We start from the raw sequence: 23,338 nt of genomic DNA, 5'->3' as shown, positions 1-23,338 counted from the left end.
AGAGTGTGTGTGTGTGTGTGTGAAAATACCATACTACCCTTTGAAAAATGAATAATGACAATATGCCATAAGGTTAACAGTGTTATTAACGGCAGGTACAATAATTGGGTCGGGTTTGTTAGTCCTATTATTTGTCTAAATTGAGGAACCTTAATTATCAGTGGCTTAAAGTTCATGTAGTGCCCGTCAATTCTGTCTCGCCCGCCTGCCGACCCATGAATTCTTTAGATCGGGCTAGCAGGCCGGGTGGACGGGGACCATCGAAGAAGTGCCTCGATGCGCCGCAGCCACTACTTTGATTAATTTTATGCAATTATGAACTCCACGGAACTTTCTTGATTCCAATTACCAGCAACTAGGGGTTGTTCAAAGAGCAGCCGTCTTTCCCTCCCAAGCGGAGAAGACTGGTTACATGTCCGATAATTGGGTCGGGTTTGTTAGTCCTATTATTTGTCTAAATTGAGGAACCTTAATTATCAGTGGCTTAAAGTTCATGTAGTGCCTGCCAATTCTATCTCACCCGCTTGCCGACCCATGAATTCTTCAGATCGGGCCGGCAGGCCGGGTGGAAGGGGACTATTGAAGAAGTGCCTCGACGCGCCGTAGCCACTACTTTTATTCCTTTTATGCAATTATGAACTCCACGGAACTTTCTCGATTCCAACGACCAGCAACTAGGGGTTGTTCAAAGAGCAGCCGTCTTTCCCTCTCAAGTGGAGAAGACTGGTTACATGTCTGATCCGGTAGGGATGGTTCTTCTCGACAGATTAAGCTACTTACTAGAGTTCGGGTATTGAACAAACGGGTGGCAACTTGCCCGATAAGAAAAGTAGCCCGAGTGAAAGAGTTCTTGTTTTAGTAGCTCAGGAATTGCTTGTTCCTTTCGACACTAAGCTTACTCTCTTCCAGCTTCTATGGGCTCTTCGAAATAAAATTACCTTGACTACACCCTTCTCGGCTTTGTTACCCAGACACTCATCTTGAGCAATCTCTTCATGTTTTGAAGTGTCCAGATCTGGCATCTTTGCCTCTTCCTGTTTGAAATTTTTTTTTTTTTTAACAAACAAAAAGTGTATTTAATGCAATCAACCGTCCATTTATATTGATGCAATTGCACGTTGGGGTACTCTGAATCCTCCCATATTCCTTTAGCTAATTCTTGTTTTCTTAGCAAACCTTTGGCTAATCGCTTTAAACTATAGAAAAATACATCGATAAAACGACGATGATGAATAACAAAAGTATTGCTGGCATGGGAAAGAGTGCAAACTATAGAAAATAAAAGTATGCTTAAAGCCTTAAATTATAGGGAAAATGAAACTAATCAATTAGTTTAATTAAGTGATGTATTGCAAGATGAAAGAGCATACTTTGGTGGTTGACCTCGTGCTTAGTTCAGCCATGAATGTGCTTAACAGACAAAAGCTATCAGAAAACCCAAACCCTTTTCATTTTTGGCTTCACCGACTCGGTTTCTTTCCTATTTTCCACCACCATCAGCACCACCACAACACCACCACTACTACCGCCATTGGTTGGTTCAGTTTGTTGTTTGTATTGTAGCTTCTGCTCTCTGCCTTCCGACCATTTGTTTAATAACAACAACAGTCATATATTATTGTTAATAGATGCATGATTATAAGTTTACAACTCCACTACTAGCCTTTCATATTTTAATGGGCATACTTCATAATTTTTATAGATAACAAATGTATCCCCGGCAAGTCCTCATGCCAGACACGTGACCCATATACTCAATGATCACATTGGATGACCCAATAATATTGAAACACCGATCATTTCACTAAATTTTACATACCGATGCCGGTAGTTTCAATTTTGTTTAGTATCTAAATTAATTTATTTAAAGTGTCGATTATGAGAAATATTGAACACTTTTTGCTCCCAATTTTAATTTGGTAGTGATATGCTCGATCTAAACCGTAATTGCAACCCTCCTCCTATGATGCACCAAACTGCCATTATGATACTGATAAATCAATAGATGGATTTTGGTTGCGGTTTAAAAAGTTTAATTATTCAGCAAAGCTCTAATTTTATAATTTATATATTCTCAAAAAATCAACATCAAGAATGTAATGACTCTCTGAGAGTGTTGGTAACATTCCTCATACATTATTGAAATCTTCTCAAATTGGTTTATGAAATTAAATTTTTCAGAGCATGTGGTTGTAATGTTGCATAGATGTTCTAAGAGAAACAAATGAAGTTAGGTGATTCGAATAAAAGAATGATTAAATACTGTTTACTCTCTATACTTATAGAGTTTCATCATTTCAGTCCTTGACCTTCGAATTTCACCTAAAAAGTCCCTGAACTCTCAATTTCCTCCAAATTGGTCCCTGCCGTCAAAATTTTCTGTTAAAGTTGTCGAAAATGTCTATTATGTCTTCACTTACTTTTTTTTTAATTTATTTTTTCTCTGTTTTATTTCTTTTTTTCATTTCACCTCTTGAAGGTCTGTGGATTGGAATTATCTTGATGAGGAGATTAACAGAAAGAGGCGAAAGAACAGGAAGAAAAGGAGGTAAAAAGATAAAATAAAATAAAAAAGAGGAAGAGAAATATATATATTTTTTAAAGTACATGAGGGTATAATATATTTTTTAGGGGAAGATAACGAAGTTTTTGACGGTAGGGACCAATTGGGAGGAAATTAGGAGTTCAATAACTTTTTAGGTGAAATTCAAAGGTCAGAGATTGAAACGATGAAATCATATAAGTATAGGGAGTAAGCAGTATTTAAACCATAAAAGAAACACTGCTGGCTTAATTGAATTTTGATGGAGAAGACAATTTAACTAACTAATTTGTCTAGTGGAATGAGTGTATATATTGTTTTTTTTTTAAAGGAGTATATATATTGGTAGAGAGGCTCTCGAAATTGGACAACATTTTTTTTTTTTGAAAGAGATGCCACCTAATAACTTCACCTGTACAAATAATGTAGCACTATGCCATATCCTAAACTACAGAATAAAAGAAAAACTATAACTCAGAACTAAAAATCTCATACGTCGCTTTGACAATCAATATATGATGAGCTTAGTTAAATTAAGTCAATAATTATTTTACTATATTATGGAGTCCGAATTATGTGGGCCCTCAGCAATTATTAGTTAACACCAGTGTGTGCTTAGCAAAACGCTAAACTGTAGTAATGCATGTACTAAGCAAATGGGGGTTGTGTGCTTATTCATCCAGGACCATTTAATTTGGTGAAGTTTTAATCAAATAAAATGATGGGATGATGTATGCAGTAGGTGAAATAGGTCTCTCACAAGGGCATCGGACGGCTTGGATTGATCGATATGTCACTCTTTCGTCCTTGCGTTGAGTCCCCATCACTTTTTTTTTTTTTTTTTCTCTCTCTCTCTTTTTTTTCCCTCACTTGTTTCTCAGGGAGTCAGGGGACAAGGACGGTTGCTGAAAAAGAAGAATTAAAAAGCAAACTTAAGAGAATGATAGAATCAAAAAGCAAAGGCTATCATTCTTTCATTCTTCGGCAAAGGTCATCCTCCAAGGGACTATTCCATCCCACCACCATATGCAGTGTGGATAAGCCAATGTGCAAGTACGGAAAAACTCAATGTTTTTTTATCGGATCGTATCATTCGTATATATTGAACAAATGCGCGCACAAACACACTTTTATCCTATACTTATCCGACTTTGGATCACCCTTCATGACTTCGAAATAGGATCCCTACTAATATCTATAAAGTTGATTTTTTCGCTTACATATGTGAGTTTAGAAGTTTCATCGGAAATGTTGGCGGTCAGTCTACCACCACATTTGGAAATCGGCACAAAATCAGAACCAAAAACTCAGCAGGAGCTTCAGACTCCATGATTCAATAGCTGGAAAAGAAGGTAACGTCACGCTTTTGCTTCCCTCAACTTCTTTTTTCTTTTCTTTTCTCATATATGTTTGCTTCTCTTTGTCCTTTAATCACTTGTTCAAATGCAGAGTCAGATCCCACTTTGCTGAGAGAAGTCAGCTTTTACCATCTAGCATTCTAGCAAGATAGATGGAATACCAACAGAGAAGGCAGATGGATTTTTTTTCTCTCCTAATAATGAGATAGAGATGGACAGAGAGATGGCGAGTCATTGGATTTGGCTGCTTTATAACGCAATCACGGGGGTGTGACAAATCATCAGAACAAAGGCCCTACTCCTAACCATAAACAGGTCGGATCAACATCAATAATGCGACTCAAAAGCAAGTAGAACCGTCAAAAAATAAAACACAGTTCTATCGATAGTTCTATAATGCTCCAGAGTATTAACGAGTTTTACTCATATCATTCTATGGCAGAGAAGGAAGGTTCTCCTGTAAGGTGTGTACTTGTATAAACACTTTCCAAACATCATTAATGGAAATCTCACTGTCAATTGATCATTCCACATTTAAGCAACAAAATAAATAAATCAATGGTACAACATGGTCCATGCAAATTTTGGCATTTATTACCCATCTCACATTTGCATTTGCTAACAATAACAATAATAAATTCAACAGTCAGGTGCTACAACAACACATCTGAAACTGAAAGAAACAAACACTTGGGAAAAGAGAGATAGAGAAACACAGCGATGTATCAGTCTAAGGCACTTAGATCTCACCAGTTACAGCTTAAAAACTAAAACTACCATTTGAATCAAAATAAACAGACTAAGCTCTCTTCGCTTTTCTTCTCTACTGGCGGCACAGGCGAGGGATGTAGAAATTTTCACCTGTCAGATTGTCCACTTCCGATTTGCTCAAGAAGAGATAAACAGTATGGTTTGCTTGAGAACGTGAAAATTTCATGATCAGCTCGAAAACCCTCCCTTCGCCTCTGGCAGCCGTTGTTTATGATCAAATGAATATGGAACAAAAACAAACATGAAATTTAGAAGTGTACCAATACAAACATTCGATGATGGTAATCCAATACCTCGCAGACATTAATCCTCAGCATCAGCACCCCATCCTCCAAAGAACTCGGAAGAACCAAAGAAGAAGAAATGTGGTCTGCAATGCTTATCTGATGGCCTTCGCAACTGTGGCATCTGACTGCCATTGCAAAAGCTAAGCTCAATAAAGACCAGAAGTTGTTTACTCATCTTTGCTCATCTGGCGATGCAGGAACCACCTAGCGGGTCATATAAAAGTCACCCGCAGGATACTTTCCGCCAGTAAAATGTGTCTCACTTGCTCCAATGCCGCCATAAGAATAGTTGAAACAACTTCTAACAACTTGTAATTGCAAAGTCTACAGGATATCAACAAACTTTGGAATATCATCCCTTTGCCCATCAAGGGATCGGTACATGTATAGTATATCAACATATTCACCCGTTTCCACCTGTTGATCACTGTTGATCACTTCCACAACCAGGCGGGGCAGTGCTCGAGCAATATCTCGACAACCTTGCGGAGTTAACAAGCATGATGACATCCAAAGGAATCTCATGTTGTAATAGTGATGCAAGCCAGAGCGTAATGCTGAATCCCCAAATGGACTGTCCCGGATTTCAAGCTTCTGCAATTTAGGGCAGCCCTCAAGCAAATATTGTAGAGCCATGTCACTGTCACCAGCAAAGGCAACTGAGAGAGTTCGAACCAATTTTCCATATTGCCCAATGTAACTGAAAGCTTGATCAGTCAGTAAACCAGACACAGCGAGGCGGGTGAGCTTCTTACAATTCATAACTATTGCTCCAAAACCTTCATCCATGGACTCACCAGTAACATGGTCAGGCCGGTGGCGCCCCATTATACACAGACGAAACACCACAAGATCTGGGCAGTTCTTTGACATGGCTTTCACAGCTTCATTCGTCATACGTTGGCAGAAATATAATATAGATTGCAGTTTCCTACAACCCTCAGAAATGGCTTGGAAACCAATCTCAGACACAGGACCCTCAATATCTTCACGAGGGTCGACTGGGAAGACCCGAAGTTCACGCAGTTCCTTGCAAGTTGCAGCCACTGCCTTAAGGCCTTCATCACATACTGAATCAAGTACCTGCATTTAGATACCAAATGTAAGCTTCAAAACTACATTTCCTTACAGTTTTCACAAATAAGGAGACACAACACATACCCAGAAAGTCTGGAGCTTGTGGCAGTTTCGTATGACTGGTTTAAGTTGTTCTGCACTGATGTTTGCATAGCTGAAATTCAGATTGGTCAGATTAGCACAGACGGGGTAAATTGCAGGCAACTGATCCACAAATATCTCCTTGAACCCAGATAGACAGACTATGGATTTGCAAGCAGCAAAAGCAGAGACACAATCCAGTTCTTGATCCCCCTGAGCATTGCCCTCCGATGAACTGAATGAGCCCGTTCCTAGGTGAGTGAGCTGTGGAGCTCGAACCATCAAGCGGTGTAGCTGCCCAATTGAAACATAGCGGTTCAACCTAAGTTTCTTCAAGGAAGTTGACCTAATCACCAGCCTCTCCAATGCCTCGAAATTTACGTGGCATTCTACGCAATCAAACATCAGAGACTCCAGACAGGTTTGGCTCTCAGGAAAACAACATATCCAATCCACATCGTCGTCCATAACCTCAGAATCAATCAAATCAAGCACCCTAAGCTGTCTGCAAAACACACACATTATTAACCTCATGACCGGATTTCCCCCATTGCAATTTCACATTATCCTAGGGCCCTCAATAGACATTCACCCCAAAACGGAAAGAGCATTAATTTCGAGCTTCAAATACTTAATCAGGAAAAAAAAGTCATTAACTTCCAAACAAACCACCAAAACCATAATAGATCTAAAAACACCAAATCAGATCCAAACAAACCCAATTAAAGCATCACCTTTAAACTGCATACCTAATACACATTTCATGGATCTAATCAGCCATTGCTTAAACTATACAAGACGCCAAATGAATTTGAATCCGAGCCAAATTAAGAAACTATAATTTGGGTAAAAAAATAGTAGTAGTGATAAAGGAAATAGCAAACTACCTGCACTTACTGGCGACCACAGCGAGGCCACTGGTCCCAAATCCATCACAGCAAACCAGAACGAGGTCCTTGAACCCGGGGAACGCCTCGGCCAGCAGAGCCAGATCGTCGTCGGTGACGGACATGCGCTTGAGATAGACTTTCTCGAGCCAAGGGTAAGCCTTGGCCATGGCGGAGACCCAGGGCCCGAAGTGGGCGCCCCAATGGGCCGGCATGAGGTTGAAGTCGGCGAACCTGGGCTTCCCCTTGATGGACACGGCCCGGACCCGGCTGAACCGGGCCGTGGCCCGGCGTGGCGATACGGCGTAGCAGTTGCCGATGAAGAGCTCGGATCGGGTGAGGGCCTCGGCGCGGTACCATGACTTGCAGACCAATGAGGCGGCGTTGCGGTCTTGGCGGGCGGTGAGGAAGCAGAGCACGTTTTCTAGAACGTTCTCGAGGACTTGGTCCGGGTAAGGGATGATGTAGTCGGTGCCGCCGCCGCCGCTGCTGCTGCTGCTGGGGCAACCCGACCCGGAGCAGTTGCGGGCTTTGTTGGAGATGGGATCCAACGGCGGAGATCGGTCGTCGTCTTCGGACATTTGGGACGATGAAGGGTCCTCTCCCATATCCCACACCGAAACTAGTCTCTCTAGATTTTGATCTGGGTTTGGGTTTTGGTGATGAAATAGAAAGAAGAAAAAAAAAAAAAAAACCAAAATCAAAAATCGAATCTTTTGCTGCTGTTGCGTTGGGGTTTTTTTTTATAGTTCAGATCATGACATGGGCTCTGAGCAGTGAATTGGATTTGGGGGGGAGGGTTTGATTAGAGAGAGAGAGAGAAGAAGGAGAGGGGTGGGTGATATGAGCTAGCTGAGTCTGGGAGAAGATGTGGGTTGGGATTATTTTAATTGGTTCACAGATGGGGGGGGGAGAGAGAGAGAGAGTGAACAGTAGGCTGTGCTGTCTGTGTCTCTCAGTGTCTCTGAGCATTGGGATTCTCCATGCTCTTCCCTTCTTACAAAAACACACACTCTCTTTCTTTCAATCTGGCACTATCCAATGGCTCTCCACACCTTCTGCTCCATTATTTGGGGGTTTTTGCCTTTACAAAACTTGTCTTTTTCCTTTTCTTTTCTGTTCCTTTTTTTTTTTCTATATTATTTCCTTTTTATCGTTTTTACTATTTTGCAGCTACTTTTTCTTTTTTCTGTTAGGCCTGTTAGCAGTTAAATTATTTTACTATTTTTTCAAATGAGTGTATTATCATCACCAAATATGATAAGAGCTTGCCTATTACACGCCAAAGTTTAGATCTTGGTCACAAGGGACATTATGCCCATGTTTGTCCGAAGACATGGTTTTATCTTGTTGAGGGATGAGTCCAATTGACTCATCAATGTAATTTCTAACTGAACTTTATATTTCTTCAGGTTATTATGTCTATTTAGTATAGTTTGAAAGTATATATAATAATTTAGGTGTAGAGATCAACCTTTTAGCAGGATTCGGTTTCAATCTCTTTCAACTTCGTTAGAACTTTGTCAAAATTGACAAATAGACTCTTTTCGTCATTTACAACTACTAAAACTCATTTTCAATTATTAGAACAAGCCACACAGTCTTTAATAACTCCAATCATCTGTAGCATAAGATATATACAACGCCACTCAAGCCATTCTATTTTGTTGTAATTTTTTTTATATAGTGTTTTATGTAATATTTTACAGAAATTTATTTTGTCAAGAGTGGTATAAAAAACATGAATAATTTTACATATATATATATATATTAATGTGAAATGTCTTTTTAATATTAATGTATATTATTACAACAACAACAAAATAAAGTTTAAAAAAATTGTACACTATTTGTTGGTAACATAATTATCTTTGCAGATGATTTTCAATTTTTTTTTCTCAAAAACAAGTTATTATTTTTTTACACATTCAGAGAATGTGAATGAATTATAGCGAAGGTGTTTCTTGTAAAAGAAAAGTAGGGATATGACTATACGGGTTAAAAAGACGGGCCAATCCAGTAGGAGTAAACAGTTGTTTTTCATTGGACCATGTTTGAGCAAAAAGCTGACAAAGGCGAAACTAGCAGACTACATTTGGCGTCATATGCACGCGCACTATATTCGCGTCAGAGCAACTTCCCCACTACCGTCTTTTTTCCTTTCTTTATCTTAGTTTTGTTTGCAGCAGTAAAAATGGTAAAATCCTTTTTACTGGGACTTCTGTTATTTTTCAACTTTCTCTCTTCTCTTGGCCAAACAAAGTCTGAGTTGGCATTTTTCTTTCCAAAAAAAAAAAAAGTCTGAGTTGGCTTTCAACTTTTTAGGGTAGGGAATATGATTCATACCTGGAAAAATTTACGCTCCGGATGCAGTTACTTTTTAGTTAAATCTGGCAGCTTTATAGCTTTGATGGTATTTCACCTTTTGGTTAAGTCCAAGAGATACACTTCACGGTTCACAATTATATGCTTTTACTCTATCTGTGGTAGTATTCTATGAACAAACTAGCTAGTTACTCATGTTTTTCTTTTTGGTCAATAGGCCTGGCTTAATATCTCTTTTTAGAGTTTAGAGTAAAATTTAATGTAATTGGAAAACGTTTCCACGTATGATAAGTGAATGTGGATGTGGTCAAAGTTACTCCTTTTGCTAGCGTTCCTCCTCGTGACATTATAAGATTATGGTGATCTCTTTCTAGTTTTGTTAAGTTTTATTTACCAGGTTTCTCTATGTTGTCTTGGAGTCTGATGTGAGTGGGGTTACTCAGGAACTTATTGATACGAAGAAAATTTTGATGGGCGCTTACTGAGGAGATTTGAGGACTACTACAACATTTCCAACAGTTTATTTTCTTGCAATTTTGTTCCAAGATCATGTTTTGTGTTTCACATAGTAATGTAATATGCTCTTGTTACTTCAATTGATACTACATGAGACGATCAGTTTTCTCTGTGACCGTTATCTTTTTTAATATAATTGAATTCACAAAAACTGTACGTACAATAACAATAAATATGAAATTACGTGTGCAGAATGATTTTTGTACATATATCAATGTATTTATTTGACATGCATGGACATTCATACAAGTGCGTTGATACTTGATAGAAGAATATGTACTAGATAGTTCAGTTGGTGAAACTAAACTCCCAAAATCCTAAATTCTATGACCAATTCGTGTGTTCAAAATTTCTAAACCCGATTTAATCAAACATAGGGATCAATTTAACAAACAAAATAAAAGAAGTAAAACCACTTTTATATATAGAAAATATATTTTGCATCTCTTTGTTGATATATAACCTTTACACAATATTAGATTCACCAATATAACCTTTCTTATGTTATGATGTTGATATTACCACGAAAAGATCTCTTGATGGGCCATCAAGAAATTGGATGTATTTGTACAAGAGCAGCGCGTTTGAAGATCAATGTTTACGAGTATGTGAGGTTCAAACGCAATGTCAAATAATGCAAATTTTAGGCCATTCTGATAAGTTGGTTACTGGTTACAGTTGACAAATGGAGAAGAAACAAGTTTGTCATATTAGAAAGAAAATGATAGAAGTCATAGCATAATCTTGGCTCAATCTTTGTATAGAATTTTTTTTTTTTTGAGAAAACTCATGTGCTAAGCAGCCAAATATGACTTCTGTACACTAATAGTGGTTAGGTTAACTACTAGCTAAGCATAAATCTATGTTCGGATCAAGATGGATTGGATCAATATGGAGATAGTTTCAAGATTTAGTTGACAGTTGCACTTTCAGTACAGAAACTAGCAACAGAACATTTAATTTACAAGTTTATTTAAAGTACATATTCATCATTATAAGTTTTGAAAATACAATATGAGTAGTGTAATTTGTTGACTAAACGATTTTTCATTTGATTGATTTTCCTTCAATAATGATCTTTAACAAAGAATCTAGAAAACGAGTTGTCTTATACGTAACGCTGCACTGCAAGGGTTATCCAATCACTTGATTTAAACCTAGGTATCATCCTTTTAAATTCAAATTGAAAGTTCATGTTAGTGTTTTTAGCATGTCTTGTTAAGAAAATTATACAATATGTTAACATATGACATACATACAATTGTCACTTTTAGGATTTATTTACTCAAATGAGAATCTACTACAATTACCACATTCAGGACTTAAATTACTCAAATAAGAACTTAGTTTACTCTAACAATGATCTTATTTATCTTATTGATGACTTTCTTCTAGTTACCTACTTTATTTTAACAAGGACCTTATTTACCATGATGAAGACTTTTTTCTAATTACCACATGAGTCTTCAAAATTGTAATATGAGTCCTTAAAAGTGGTAAATATTTTCATAAAATAATACATATATGAGAAATGTTAACATATTATAGTTTTAACTGTCTTGTTATATCACTTATCATCTCATGTAGTTGTAATTTTAAGCTTAATTCAATTTTGGACTTGGTCACTCAAAGTCTGTTCCTCTAGCCAGGCAGTCAGGCAACACGAGAGCATCATCAATAGTTTTCCAGACCATATCTCACTCAAACCTTATGACAAAAAGATTGTTAAGAAGAAGAAGAAGAGAAAACTATCTTATGCCATTTCTGTGCCTCCTTAATTAGCCTTGAATGAATACCCATTTTCATCTGAAAACAGAGTTTAGAGACAGTTCAGTACTACCATTCATCTCTCTCTCTCTCCTATAACAAAATGTTGCAACTGCTTTCGTTGCAAGTGAGTTATGAATAGCTAGAGCTATAGTTTCACAAATGCTACAGACTCGTTTGGTTGGCGGATGACAAGTTTGCAAACAAGAAACTAATTGCGATGTATATTTTAGTAATTGCAACGTTTCGAGAAAAGATGCCATAAAATGAAGAAGATTGTAACTCTCTGAGAGACTGAATTCTTCTATTCTGCACAACAAACAGGGCCAATCTTGATCTACGTGAACTTTTTTATTTTAATTTATTAAATTAATTTTGCATTTTAGGATATCTGTTTAAATAGGAGCCCATCATTTTTAGATCCAGAAATTCATAAAAACTTTTGCACCAAAAAAATCAAGGATAATGTTAATTGCTAAAGGACAGAGGAGGCAACTACTAAACAACCCATGTGGAGAAGGCGCTCCAGCCCTGCTGCAACAAGTTAAAAAGATTTAAAACAGACAAGTGACTTCACTGGCAAAAAAATGAAAAAGAAAAAAAAAATTCAGATAATCAGATTTAGCTTAAAATCAGAATGTAAACATACCTAAAGCCTAGATGACATTTTTTTACAAGCATGAACTTATAATTTGGAACCTATATAGTACATTCAAAGGTTCCTAAAGTACAAATTGTAATAGTAGTACTGTACGAAACACATCCTACATAGGCCGGTGGGTTCATTAGATTTGTTAGTTTTTGTCACGAGTGTAATTTAAGAAAAAAAATAGAGACGTTTTTTGAATTTTTATACAAGACAATTGTTGGATAAAGTTAGCGGTTCGTCTGACTTACAGCGAACCGTTTTGAGTATATTATTAATATCCTTAGATTATGGTCGGTAGACGGATACCCCAACATCCACAAGGATCCAAAACTTTTTCTACGAAGTATATCATCTCGGATAAGATGTCTTCTCCACTTGCTAGTGTAGTACATCTTCTAGCTAGCATATGATCAAGCAGTTACAACTATTTACCGGACTTGACGAAACAAACCAAGAAAGATCTCTGAAAATTATATTGAAATTGAAAACTGCAAGACAGCTGTTGCTAGTAGTGCTTATTTGCTATCTGTGGTCTTGGAATTAAGCATTGTATTGGCCAGTAATTCCAATAGATTTAGCTGGTTATCACAAATTCAAAAGTTGTTGTGGTAGAGTCGGACCAGAACGACATTAGCTTTGGGATGCACTTTTGGCAATAGGCTTTTTAGCTATGAATGAGCAGCCTATGCTAAGCTAGAAGTAAAGGACAGAAACTAATATATGCTTGTTCTGAAAATTGGAGCAGGAGCACGTACACAGATATTTTGTGCAATTGTGCTGTCAAGTTCAGGAAATGAAGAAGCAAGAAAGCAGTAGCTTTGTGGTTCGGACTAATTCTTGTTTACCATCATTGCATTCTCTGTAACTATGTAACTCTCTTTTCTAATAATCAAATATTGAGTCATGAGAAAGATAGACACATGGTTGTGTCTAGAAAAATTGTTATAAAAGAAAAATCTGATTGGATTCGGCTCCACTAAGTATTGCTCAACGGCGTCGTCTGGGTTTTAGAGTCACCATCGACTACTTTTCGCTTCCTCAAATGAACAATCATGCACCACGTCCCAAGTTGAGAAATAGGCTAGTTAGATATGTCCATACATGATATTACATGGTCATTCGTTACATTGATATTGTCTCAATTAACGACCTTAAAAAGTAATAGGCGTATGTTTATTCCAAATGAAGATTCATTACACTAATATGGTCTCAATTAACTACCTTAAAACGATATGTTTTATCCCAAATAAAAACGATCATTTTTATGACACGCCACGATTCTTGATGTAGGAACCAACATTTCTGAGATGGGCCTGGGGATACTATTTGGGCCTGAAGTGCCGTTGGATATCGTAAAATGAATAATTGGACCAAAAAAGAAAAAAAAAACAATTTTTCATTTTGGGCCATGAGAAGGTAGCCCAAGGGTTATAGTTTGGGCTGAAAGTCCAATATGATATGGACTATTGACTGCCGTGGACTCCAACTTTTACTGTATTACTTTGGTAACTTCCAGATCCGCCTCCACAATAAAACTCCCATTTCTTCCCCTAAACCTGGTTCGTCGGCCATTTGTCCACTCTGATCGTCCTTCTCGGAATCTCCGTCGTCGTTTTGATCAAGACAAAACCAAACGAATATGAGCGAGCAGCATCAGGTAGCCGGCGACACAAAGCCTCCTACTCACTCCCAAGACTACGCTCCTTACCCTAAGCTCGATCCAAACGACGTCGCTCCGCCTCCCCACTCCGAAACCTGGACCTCCGTCTCCATCGCCTCAGAAAAGTCCGAATCGCCGTCAGTCCCGTCAGCGCCGTCGGTCGCGAATCCCGAAGTACACCCCGAGGCTCGGGCACCGCCGATCCCCGAAGACAACGCCGCCGCCACCACCATGCCGCTGGAGTCCAACCCTTACGTCACCAATCCGGCTCCGCCTCCTTCTTCGTCCGTCAAGAGTGAGTAACCGAGACTTGGTTTGAATTCTGTTAGAGTTTTGTTATGCATGTGTTAGGGTTTTGATTTTGGCGAAGGTGAATTTGGGAATGAAAATTGATGCAAGTCGCTTTGTATTTTGTGAGATTAGATAAGGTGGATTCAGTGAAAGATGTTCTTGGAAAATGGGGAAAGAAGGCTGTGGAGACTACCAAGAAGGGTCAGGATCTTGCGGGCAACATGTGGCAACACTGTAAGCATTCGATTCCTGTAGAATATGTGCTGATTTTATAGTGTTTCTGATGTTTAGTATGCAATTGTTATCGACTTGTATGCAGAATGTAGTGGATTGACATTATCATATGCTCAGATGTTCTTTGTGGCAGGAGTGGGGGGTTTTTCTTTTTTCTTTTCATACTTAAATTAGGATTTCCATAAAATCTGTATCTGAAACCTTCCTAGTATTTATCTTTCTTTTTTTCTTTTGGTCCGAATGGTTTGTGCATGGAAGGTAGATACTTGGTTTATAGTGCATTTTGCAGAGATGTAAGATGTATGCCCGAGTATTTCTCCTCCTTTGTTAAAGCCAAGTCGCGTGTACCTTAGTTGGCGAAGAAATGTCTATATACTTTTAGTTTGAGCCTATAGACTCAGGGTGGGGTAAAACCTGGATGTTTAGCTTTCTTGGTGCTTTTTCTTTCCGAAGTATTTCACAGATTACAAGTGTATACGTAACCGTCAAAGAGTCTCTTCTAACTTTGAACTTTGATCTAAGTGATTGTTCTTTGAAACATGTTGTTTTTGGTACTGGGAGTAGAACCATTAATATTATAAACATGTGTGCATCTAATTGGATGTGGATCATGCTCATCATAGAGTTATGGCTTTTGCCTCTGGATTTTCACTAAGTTTTGTGGCATTTTGATTAATCTGTAATTTGTGAGCATATGGTGATTTCTGGGATTAAAACCATTGCTGAATTTTATATTGGGTTTGTCCGAGCTATCTTTGTTTTAGAGAATAATGCATGTAAGTTTCCCTGAACCAGTGAAAACAGGACCCAGTTTTGCTGATGCTGCTGTAGGAAGAATTGCTCAGAGTGCAAAAGTGATTGCTGAAGGTGGTTATGAGAAGATCTTTCAGAAAAATTTTGAGACAGTCCCTGACGAGCAACTTCTGAAGACATTTGCTTGCTATCTGTCCACATCTGCTGGCCCCGTAATGGGAGTTATATATTTGTCAACAGCAAAGCTTGCATTTTGCAGTGATGACCCCCTTTCATACAAGACTGGTGATCAGACTGCATGGAGCTATTATAAGGTATAGTGGATAATGTTGCTTGGCCATTGGTATTTTAACCAGCTTCCACTTTTCTTTGATTAGAGTCGCAACCTAGGGCCCAATAATGCCTGTTAGTTGTGACACAAGGTAGATATAAGAGGGAAAATTTTCAATAGAAAATTCGCAACCTAGGGCCCAATAATGCCTGTTAGTTGTGACACAATGATTAGAGTCGCAACCAGACTGCTACTGTCTGGTTGATATAAGAGGGAAAATTTTCAATAGAAAAAACTTCCAGCAATAGACGAACAAGGGGCATAGGACTGAAGTTGGAACAATCTTACTTAAGCTATATAGGCAAAGTGATCTAAGAGAAATTAATTTTTGGTTTTTGAATTATATAAATAAACCAAAATATAATATAGTTATGGTAGGGTTAAGCAGCCATAGCATCCCGAGCTGGAACAATCTTACTTAACCTATATAGGCAAAGTGATCCAAGAGAAACTAACTTTTGGTTTTTGAAGTATATTAATAAACCACAAAGGCTTATAACAAAGATATAATATATTTATAGTAGGTTAAGCAGCCATAGCATCCCAAGTTCATAACCTCTGATTTGTAGAATAACTATTAAATTTTATTCTTATAAAATACTTGCAATTTCTTATGAGTTTGTATGCAAAATTGCTTGAACGAGAAAAGAAACCAATAGACCAAATAAAAGATAGATAAACTACACCCTAGAGTATTTAGCTACCTCTCAAGTTGGGTAACATGCCAAATAGTATTCAAAGCCTTGTAGATACCCCTGCATGAGCTTGCTAAATCTGGAGTGCAATTTGAATTTCTTCATATTTTCCACAGACAAGATTTGATATTATAATATAGAGCAAGTTATGCCAACAACCTCTTTAGGCAAGTGAAAATAGAAGAGTCTTTGTAGTATCTGCATAGATTAATCTAACCTCTTGTTTCAGGTTTTATGTTGAATACCTTTTATTATTGGAGTTATGGACATATAGTTCATGATTTGGAGATGGCTTCTAGTACAGAATAGAAATTTATATTCTGGTGAGCTTTTAGATGGCTATAATGAATAATTGTTACACTTTTTTCTTTATTTGAAAAGCAATGAAAATGTAAAAGTTATCTTCTTACAGTGAAAAGGGTGGTGATATGATTTCTGAGAATTAAGAGGGAGGTTTCTATATAACCTAAGCAGAGACACTGCAATTTACTCTATAATCTATAAGTTCTTGTTATGATCCTATACTAGCTTGCCTCCAATTCTGTTCTTCTTTTATGGGACATAGACAATGAACCTAGTTCTTAGATTATGACCATATAAATGCAGACATTGAGTTCACCAGTTTTGATGGTTAATGACTGGAATGTCTATAGTGGAACTCGATACCTCTTCTGTGTATGATAGGCTGTAGGAAGTCCCTAACCAGCTAGTCAATTTCAAGGAAGTGTCAAACATTTTGAAGCAGTTGTCTAGTGTCCCCAGATGTTACACAGAAGAAGGCAGAGTCAACACTTTGAGTTTATTTCCTTCTGTTAAAAAATAAAAAATAAAATCTTGTCATTTGACTAGGGGTTTTACTTGATCAAATCATGTTTCATTCGGTAATAAAATAGAAAGAATCTTTCACTTGGCGACCTAAATCCTTAGTCAGATAGCTCAACATTGAGACAGGTTGTATAAATAGTTAGTAGAAAGAAGTATGCTATTTTGAAGATGCGGACCTTGTATCACTTTTGTTCTCTGTATGACGACTTTCTCTTTCCTAAATCTTTGTTTGTTATTTCTCGACTGCTTTTGGTCAGGTGGTATTCTATCGTTTCCTTATTTTGTTTTTATCTACAAATGATGCAACTGATAATATACCATTTATGTTAAGAGATTTGTATACTTCAAAGTAAATGGGAATGTGTGTGAAATCATTTGTGGAGTTGGTGTTAATGCTTGGCATCGAGATGGTAACACATTGAGCAATTTTGTTTTAAACTCGGGAGTGCATTTTGAATGTTTGGATATTATTAGTGCCCTGGTAATGAATGATTCTTTTAGCTGATATGAAGTAGAATATGGTGGATGCTTCATAGGCATTGGATGTATATTGAGACTTTTTTCTTGAGATATCTGGCTGGGTGGATAATGATAATGATCGAGGTTTGTAAGTCTTCTCCTTGAGCAATGACGATAATGAAAAGCAATATGAATACAACAGAGGGGTCAGTGATCTGAATATCGGGATATTGCATATTGAAATGAGTGATCTTAGTAGGTGTAAAGGCATAAAAGAGTTTGATGGAAATATACTGTTTTATTGGAGTGATGTGTTTGAGATTGCCAGCTCTTTTGTTGTCACTAACTCTTCCAATTTTTCTGTCAGTTCAGCCATGCACTTCTACATCTCATGTTATCTGTATTAGCATAAAGCTTTGGGATTGCCAGCTCTTTAATTGTCACAAATCTCTTCCAATTGTTTTCCCTGTCGGTTCAACCATGTACCTTTGCATGTACTCATATTTTCTGTATCATGCTTTTATTTATAATCCCAGAGATGTGATTTGTTGGAAACGTTAGTGTTTTTTCATATAAAGGGTTATAAACAGTAAAATTCAAAACTTGATATATTTGCACTATACTTCTTTTAGCATTTACTGCACTACATTGATCGCCTTTGTATCCATTATCACGTTAGTCTTACAAGATCCCTTCTCATATGCAGGTGGTTATTCCATTACATCAGCTAAAGGCAGTCAACCCATCAACGAGCAAAGTCAAAGCAGCTGAAAAATACATCCAGGTCATCTCTGTTGACAACCATGAGTTCTGGTTTATGAGCTTTGTAAACTATGATAGTGCTGTGAAACACCTTCAAGAAGCAGTGCAGCCCCACCCCCAGCCCCAGCCCCAACCCCACAGCTTGTAATGAGTGTAAGGCTAAATCTTTGCTGTGTCACAGAAAAGACCATAGATGAATACATGAGCATTAATGTCTATGTTCTATGTTGTTTTGAGTAGTGGAATTGCAATGTAATATGCTTGTTTTTAGAACCCCATATTTTCTTATACATTTGGAATGAGGGAGGTTTACTCAAATTCATATATTTTGTTGTAAATGACATTTGTGATTATGTACATCATATTTCAGACTGTGACTTTTGTTATGAGTGCAACTGGATGGTAGGGAGTTTCTATAGAAATAGTGAGGAGAGGACTTGTCCTGTGCGTAAGGAGTGCATGACAAGAATGCACAATCACTGTGTGCGCAAGGACTAAACAGACCAAGAGAAGAAAGTTGCAACCTCTGCTCTAGAAACCACCTGGTGTCCTGACTGGTTTTTGGCAATTGTTTGGCTCTGGTTTGGAGCCACTCTGTTATAGAGGCTAGACCTCACACATCAAGTTAAAACTACAGTGGGGATATCATCATCCCTGCCTACGCAATTCTGATGCTGAATCAAGTCCGATCTGGCTGATGCCTCTTCAATTTGGAAGGAGGAAAGTTGTGTAAATATGATGCCTCACTGTTTTTGTTCTGAAATATGACGCCTCTAGCCCTCTAGTACCCCCGTATTCTTTTGTCTGCAGCATAGCTGTTGCCTGTGGGTTTATTTACCCAAAAGAACAGAAAATGAGCGTCTAAACTCGGTGCTAGCGAAACAAAACCCTAGTATAAAGCCCAACTAGGTATGGTGGCCAACCTTGAGATTTGGTCATTATAGATAAGGTTTTGCTTAAATATAGCAAACTCTCAAAATTTCCAGGCCACCATACCATGAAGGAAAAAGTAAAGAGTAATGCTTGGTAGGTAATGGTAACACATGTTCAGCTCTTCAAGTTCAAAGTTCAATTCACGTTGCCCAATACCCCAAGTCATCTAAAATGTGTGGCATATTCTCATTGTTTGAACACTGTATGTACCAGGTAACATCTGTTTACATTAATATTCTCATATGAACAGCACCTTCATTGGTCGATTCAGATCGGGTAGTAGTTATAGTTGGACGCTAGAGAAAAAAAATTTGATTCAGAGTCCTTGGGATTGGTAAGCTGCAAGAGAAACCGTGGATGCAGCGGCACGAGGTTCAACCCTCTCCCCCTCTTGGGTTTTTTAGTTTTATTTTTTTGCAGTGAGGTTTGTGCATTCTTTGCATATGTCGATGTTGTTTGAGATCTCGATCTTTATGTATGTTTACACCTGATATATTCCAAACACAAACACCGGAGGAATACGCCAAACCGGCCTACCTGGAACCCGTTGCAGGCTTACCAGGAACACCCCGGGGCCGTTGCGGGGGGCTAAATCCGGCCACCGGCTACGATGCAAATCGAAACCTCCTACAGTGGTAGGCACGGCATGGATATATATTCATCTTCCTGCAAAGGGGAAACTAACTTTCCCAAATGGAAAACTAAGGGAACAAAATTCCAATATCCACTATATAAGGATCCACATGCTTCCAACTCACTCGTCTGTACAGTAACTTTGTCTACATTCGGTACCATTATCATCGGTAGCTCCGGCATCGCAATAAACACAACAGGACGGTAAAAACAAGAGATGGCCCCAACACAAGGTTGGACAAAGCCAGGATAAGCGGGGACACCAATACGGCGAGAGCCAGGACAAACCACGGCAACAATATACTGGTTTTAGCCGTAATTGGGACACACCATATACTAAGCCTCCTCCAGCACCCTGGTATGAAGTATTTACCGCTTTAGCTGCTTCCTACGATGAAATTTGGAATAATCACTGGGACAGCATCCCACAGCCACTAAAGAGTAAGCTCAATAAGAACAAGTAAAGGAAGACACTGGTAAGTACTGCACTTACCATGCAGATGCTGGGCATAGCACGAACCTATGCTATGCCTTCAAGAATGCCATTGAGCACTTGATACAAAATGACAAACTGCAACAGTATAGAACCCCCGCTACTGGAGCCAATGCCATTGAAGTCTACTACAAACTCTTAACTATACATGGCAGGGCCTCACGGGGCGAAGCCTATATATCGACATGCAAAACACCAATGCCCCCGCTGCTTCTGCCAAATTGCCTTGGCTAGTCAGTTAGAGCTTGGTCATGTGAGCGTGTCGATATGATTTTCGTTGAAATTGGTGAACTTTTGTAATCGATAAGAAATTTTGTATTTTGGATTTTTGGGTTTAGATTCCGAAAATCCGATTGTTAGATAGTCATCGATTTTCCTTAGGATGCTAGAATAGTAGAGTTGGCGAAACCCTTGAAGTTTGAGTCAAATCTGATTTGATTTTGGATGTTAAACGAATTATTTGTGCAAGGAGTTTCCGTGTTTCGTTCTACAAATCAAATTTAACTTTTGATCCTTTGAATTGTTATTTACAAACAAACATTGTATATAGGACAATGTGTAGAGCTATCACTCAACAAGATCCCTACGCTTGGAATTAGCTGTATACTGTAAGTTGACTTTTTTATATATTTTTTTTATTTTTATAAATATAAAGGCAAACAATTCTATTTTCAAATATAATTTTCGTATCAATCATTCTTTAGCAATTTGAGTGGTGACATTTGATCTCACATATATTCGGTAATTTTCTGGTGTTTGAATTAAATTTGATTTACTTGATATTTTTATGTGACTTGATTGTTAGTTGAAATTATTAATTGAATTGCGATACTATGAAATCTAAAATATTTCGATATGAATCTTGCATCGGATTTGGTTTATCAATTGATTAATGACTTGTGATTTCCTTGAACCCTTTGACTTGATTTATGATTTCGAGAATTGGTATGACTATTGAAATTGCTATGATTGATTTCAATATGAAATGTGTTGATCGCTGAAGTTTCAGATATGGATTTTGGCTATACTTTGAAATATCTGGATTGAAAAATGCTTTGGAATGTTGAGAATTAGGTTCATGGAGTTATTATTGATATGTGAGTTAATATTTTACTTATATTTTTTGATTTAATGAAATTATGATTTATGTTGTTTGAGACACTAGCAGAGAGGAGATGGACTAGTGGTCTCATAGGAGTGTAGCACCTGGAGAGAGAGGGTGTATTGGTAGCTATGTGGTTGATGATGCGTGGACACTAGGAGAGAGGGGATAGACTAGTGTTCTCCAGAAGAGAGGAGATGTACTGTTGGGCGTGGTAGTAGTTGTGGCCTAGATTTGGTTGTCATAATTTGAGACTTGTATGATTGTGTTAAACCCCATGGCCACCGTTGTGTGCTTGGGTAAGGAATTAGTCTCTAATCTCGTTTTGTCAGCTCTCATTCTCGATAAAGGTGTTTTTTGTAACTTGTTGAATATAGCATTATTTTTATGCTAAAGTGAATTGCATGCATGGTCTTTATGAACATTTCAAATGGGAAAGTGTTAAATTGTGCTTAATTCCTTTATTTGAGCTTTTATTATTTTGTCCACTCACTCTAATGTTTTCCAATACTTTTTCCTGGGCCCTTCATTTTCAAATACCCAGCCTGCAGATCACTTGGTTCGGCATAGTAGGAGTTCAGGCATAACACCAGCTGCTGCTATATCTTTGACTGTAGGTTACTTGTTTAACCTATGTGAATTTTATTTTTATTTCCTTCTGTTAGATTGCTCTGTTAACATATTTGTATTTAATTTGAGAGTTTGGATTTGTGTATTTCGAGATATGTTAAATTCAGTTATTTAGTTTACATTTGTGAGGTTGGACTGATGTAATTTATTGTGGAGTTGGATTTGCTTGTGGGGAGCATGTAGGCTTCCAGGAGTTGAGGTTGGATGTTGATTTTGGGAAGTGTATTTTAGGTTTCTACATGTTTTGGGTAGTTCATCTTTAGGGATGATTCTACCAAATTTCAGTAGGGTTACTCTTAAAGTGAGCCATATGACCACCTCAGATTTCATCTTGAAATCAGGGACGGGTCTTGTCACACAAGCCCAACAATTCTCCACTATATCAAGATTCCTTCTTATTTGCAGGTGTTTTATCCATTACATCAAATTAAAGAGGTAAATTCCATTCCAAGCAGTTTTACGGCAGGTGCAAAAGACATCCACGGTCCACCTCATCTCTATTTACAACACTGATTGTTTGTTTCTGAACTTTGCACAATATGAGACTTTTCGAGAAGCTGTACCACGGGCACACTCCCAGCCCCTCGGCTTCTGATCGATATGAGCGTAAGGCCAAACCTTTTCCTTGTTGGAGGAGACCGGTGTGGTTTTCTTTCATGTATATATGGATTGCTGTGATCTATTTGCCATTATAACAAGCAGATTTTCTTTGTGATATTACTTTTCTGATATTGATACATTTTGGATGATGAAAGTTGCAACCAAAGCCATATTTGTTGTAAATGACAAATTGTGATTATACAAGCACTAAACCACTTAACTTTGTGCAACATGTGTGATTCTAGATAAAGCATACCATGTCTTCTTGCATCGGTGACTGCATGTGAGAATCTAAGACATCATTTTTAGAAGTGTTTATAGAAACCAGTCAGAAACTTTAGGAGTTAAAACTTATGTGGAGTGGTAGCTGTCTGTTCCGGTAACCAACATTTGTGTCTAACCAAAACCAATATGGTTTCGTAAAAACAAATACAACACTGAAAGGAGAATGAACTAATCAAATATTACTTAAATCTAATAATTAAAGATCCCTAAAGGACAAGAGGTACATTGTCAAACAGTTGTATTAGCTGTAATGTCATTTCCATTTGTAAGTTGTGATAAGCTCTTTAGAGCCCCACCTGTTTAGAATAAAGCAGCAACATAAAGCTTTGATCGAACTTGACATCGATCATGTTTCCAACACGTTCAACACTCTTTAGCTACGACAGTGGGAT

At 37.8% G+C, this 23,338-nt stretch overlaps 2 protein-coding genes across 2 annotated transcripts; one reads left to right on the top strand and one right to left on the bottom strand.

Moving 5' to 3' along the window:
* Nucleotides 1-4,490: 4,490 nt before the first annotated feature.
* On the bottom strand, nt 4,491-8,074 carry LOC112176420 (transport inhibitor response 1-like protein). The gene is made up of 3 exons (XM_024314335.2): nt 7,004-8,074; nt 6,120-6,621; nt 4,491-6,041 (listed from the first exon to the last, which is right to left on the bottom strand). Exons 1-3 carry the CDS (start codon nt 7,609-7,611, stop codon nt 5,283-5,285), a joined length of 1,869 nt encoding a protein of 622 aa, XP_024170103.1. The 5' UTR covers nt 7,612-8,074; the 3' UTR covers nt 4,491-5,282.
* Nucleotides 8,075-13,794: 5,720 nt separating this feature from the next.
* LOC112178742 (GEM-like protein 1) lies at nt 13,795-18,659 on the top strand. The gene is made up of 4 exons (XM_024316945.2): nt 13,795-14,215; nt 14,344-14,445; nt 15,241-15,512; nt 18,215-18,659. Exons 1-4 carry the CDS (start codon nt 13,900-13,902, stop codon nt 18,416-18,418), a joined length of 894 nt encoding a protein of 297 aa, XP_024172713.1. The 5' UTR covers nt 13,795-13,899; the 3' UTR covers nt 18,419-18,659.
* The last annotated feature ends 4,679 nt before the right edge of the window (nt 18,660-23,338 follow it).

Source organism: Rosa chinensis, chromosome 7 (genome assembly GCF_002994745.2).
Source record: "Rosa chinensis cultivar Old Blush chromosome 7, RchiOBHm-V2, whole genome shotgun sequence".
Classification (NCBI taxonomy): Eukaryota; Viridiplantae; Streptophyta; class Magnoliopsida; order Rosales; family Rosaceae; genus Rosa; species Rosa chinensis.
This window is presented reverse-complemented; position numbering and strand designations above follow the sequence as displayed.

What these genes read in the sequence shown, in the direction of transcription:
- LOC112176420 (XM_024314335.2), bottom strand. Translation starts at nt 7,611, where the DNA reads ATGGGAGAGGACCCTTCATCGTCCCAAATGTCCGAAGACGACGACCGA. An exon ending in GTGGTCGCCAGTAAGTGCAG is followed by an intron (nt 6,622 to 7,003) that starts GTAGTTTGCTAT and finishes TGTGTTTTGCAG; the next exon opens with ACAGCTTAGGGTGCTTGATT. An exon ending in ACAAGCTCCAGACTTTCTGG is followed by an intron (nt 6,042 to 6,119) that starts GTATGTGTTGTG and finishes ATCTAAATGCAG; the next exon opens with GTACTTGATTCAGTATGTGA.
- LOC112178742 (XM_024316945.2), top strand. Translation starts at nt 13,900, where the DNA reads ATGAGCGAGCAGCATCAGGTAGCCGGCGACACAAAGCCTCCTACTCAC. An exon ending in TCCTTCTTCGTCCGTCAAGA is followed by an intron (nt 14,216 to 14,343) that starts GTGAGTAACCGA and finishes TTGTGAGATTAG; the next exon opens with ATAAGGTGGATTCAGTGAAA. An exon ending in GGGCAACATGTGGCAACACT is followed by an intron (nt 14,446 to 15,240) that starts GTAAGCATTCGA and finishes TCCCTGAACCAG; the next exon opens with TGAAAACAGGACCCAGTTTT.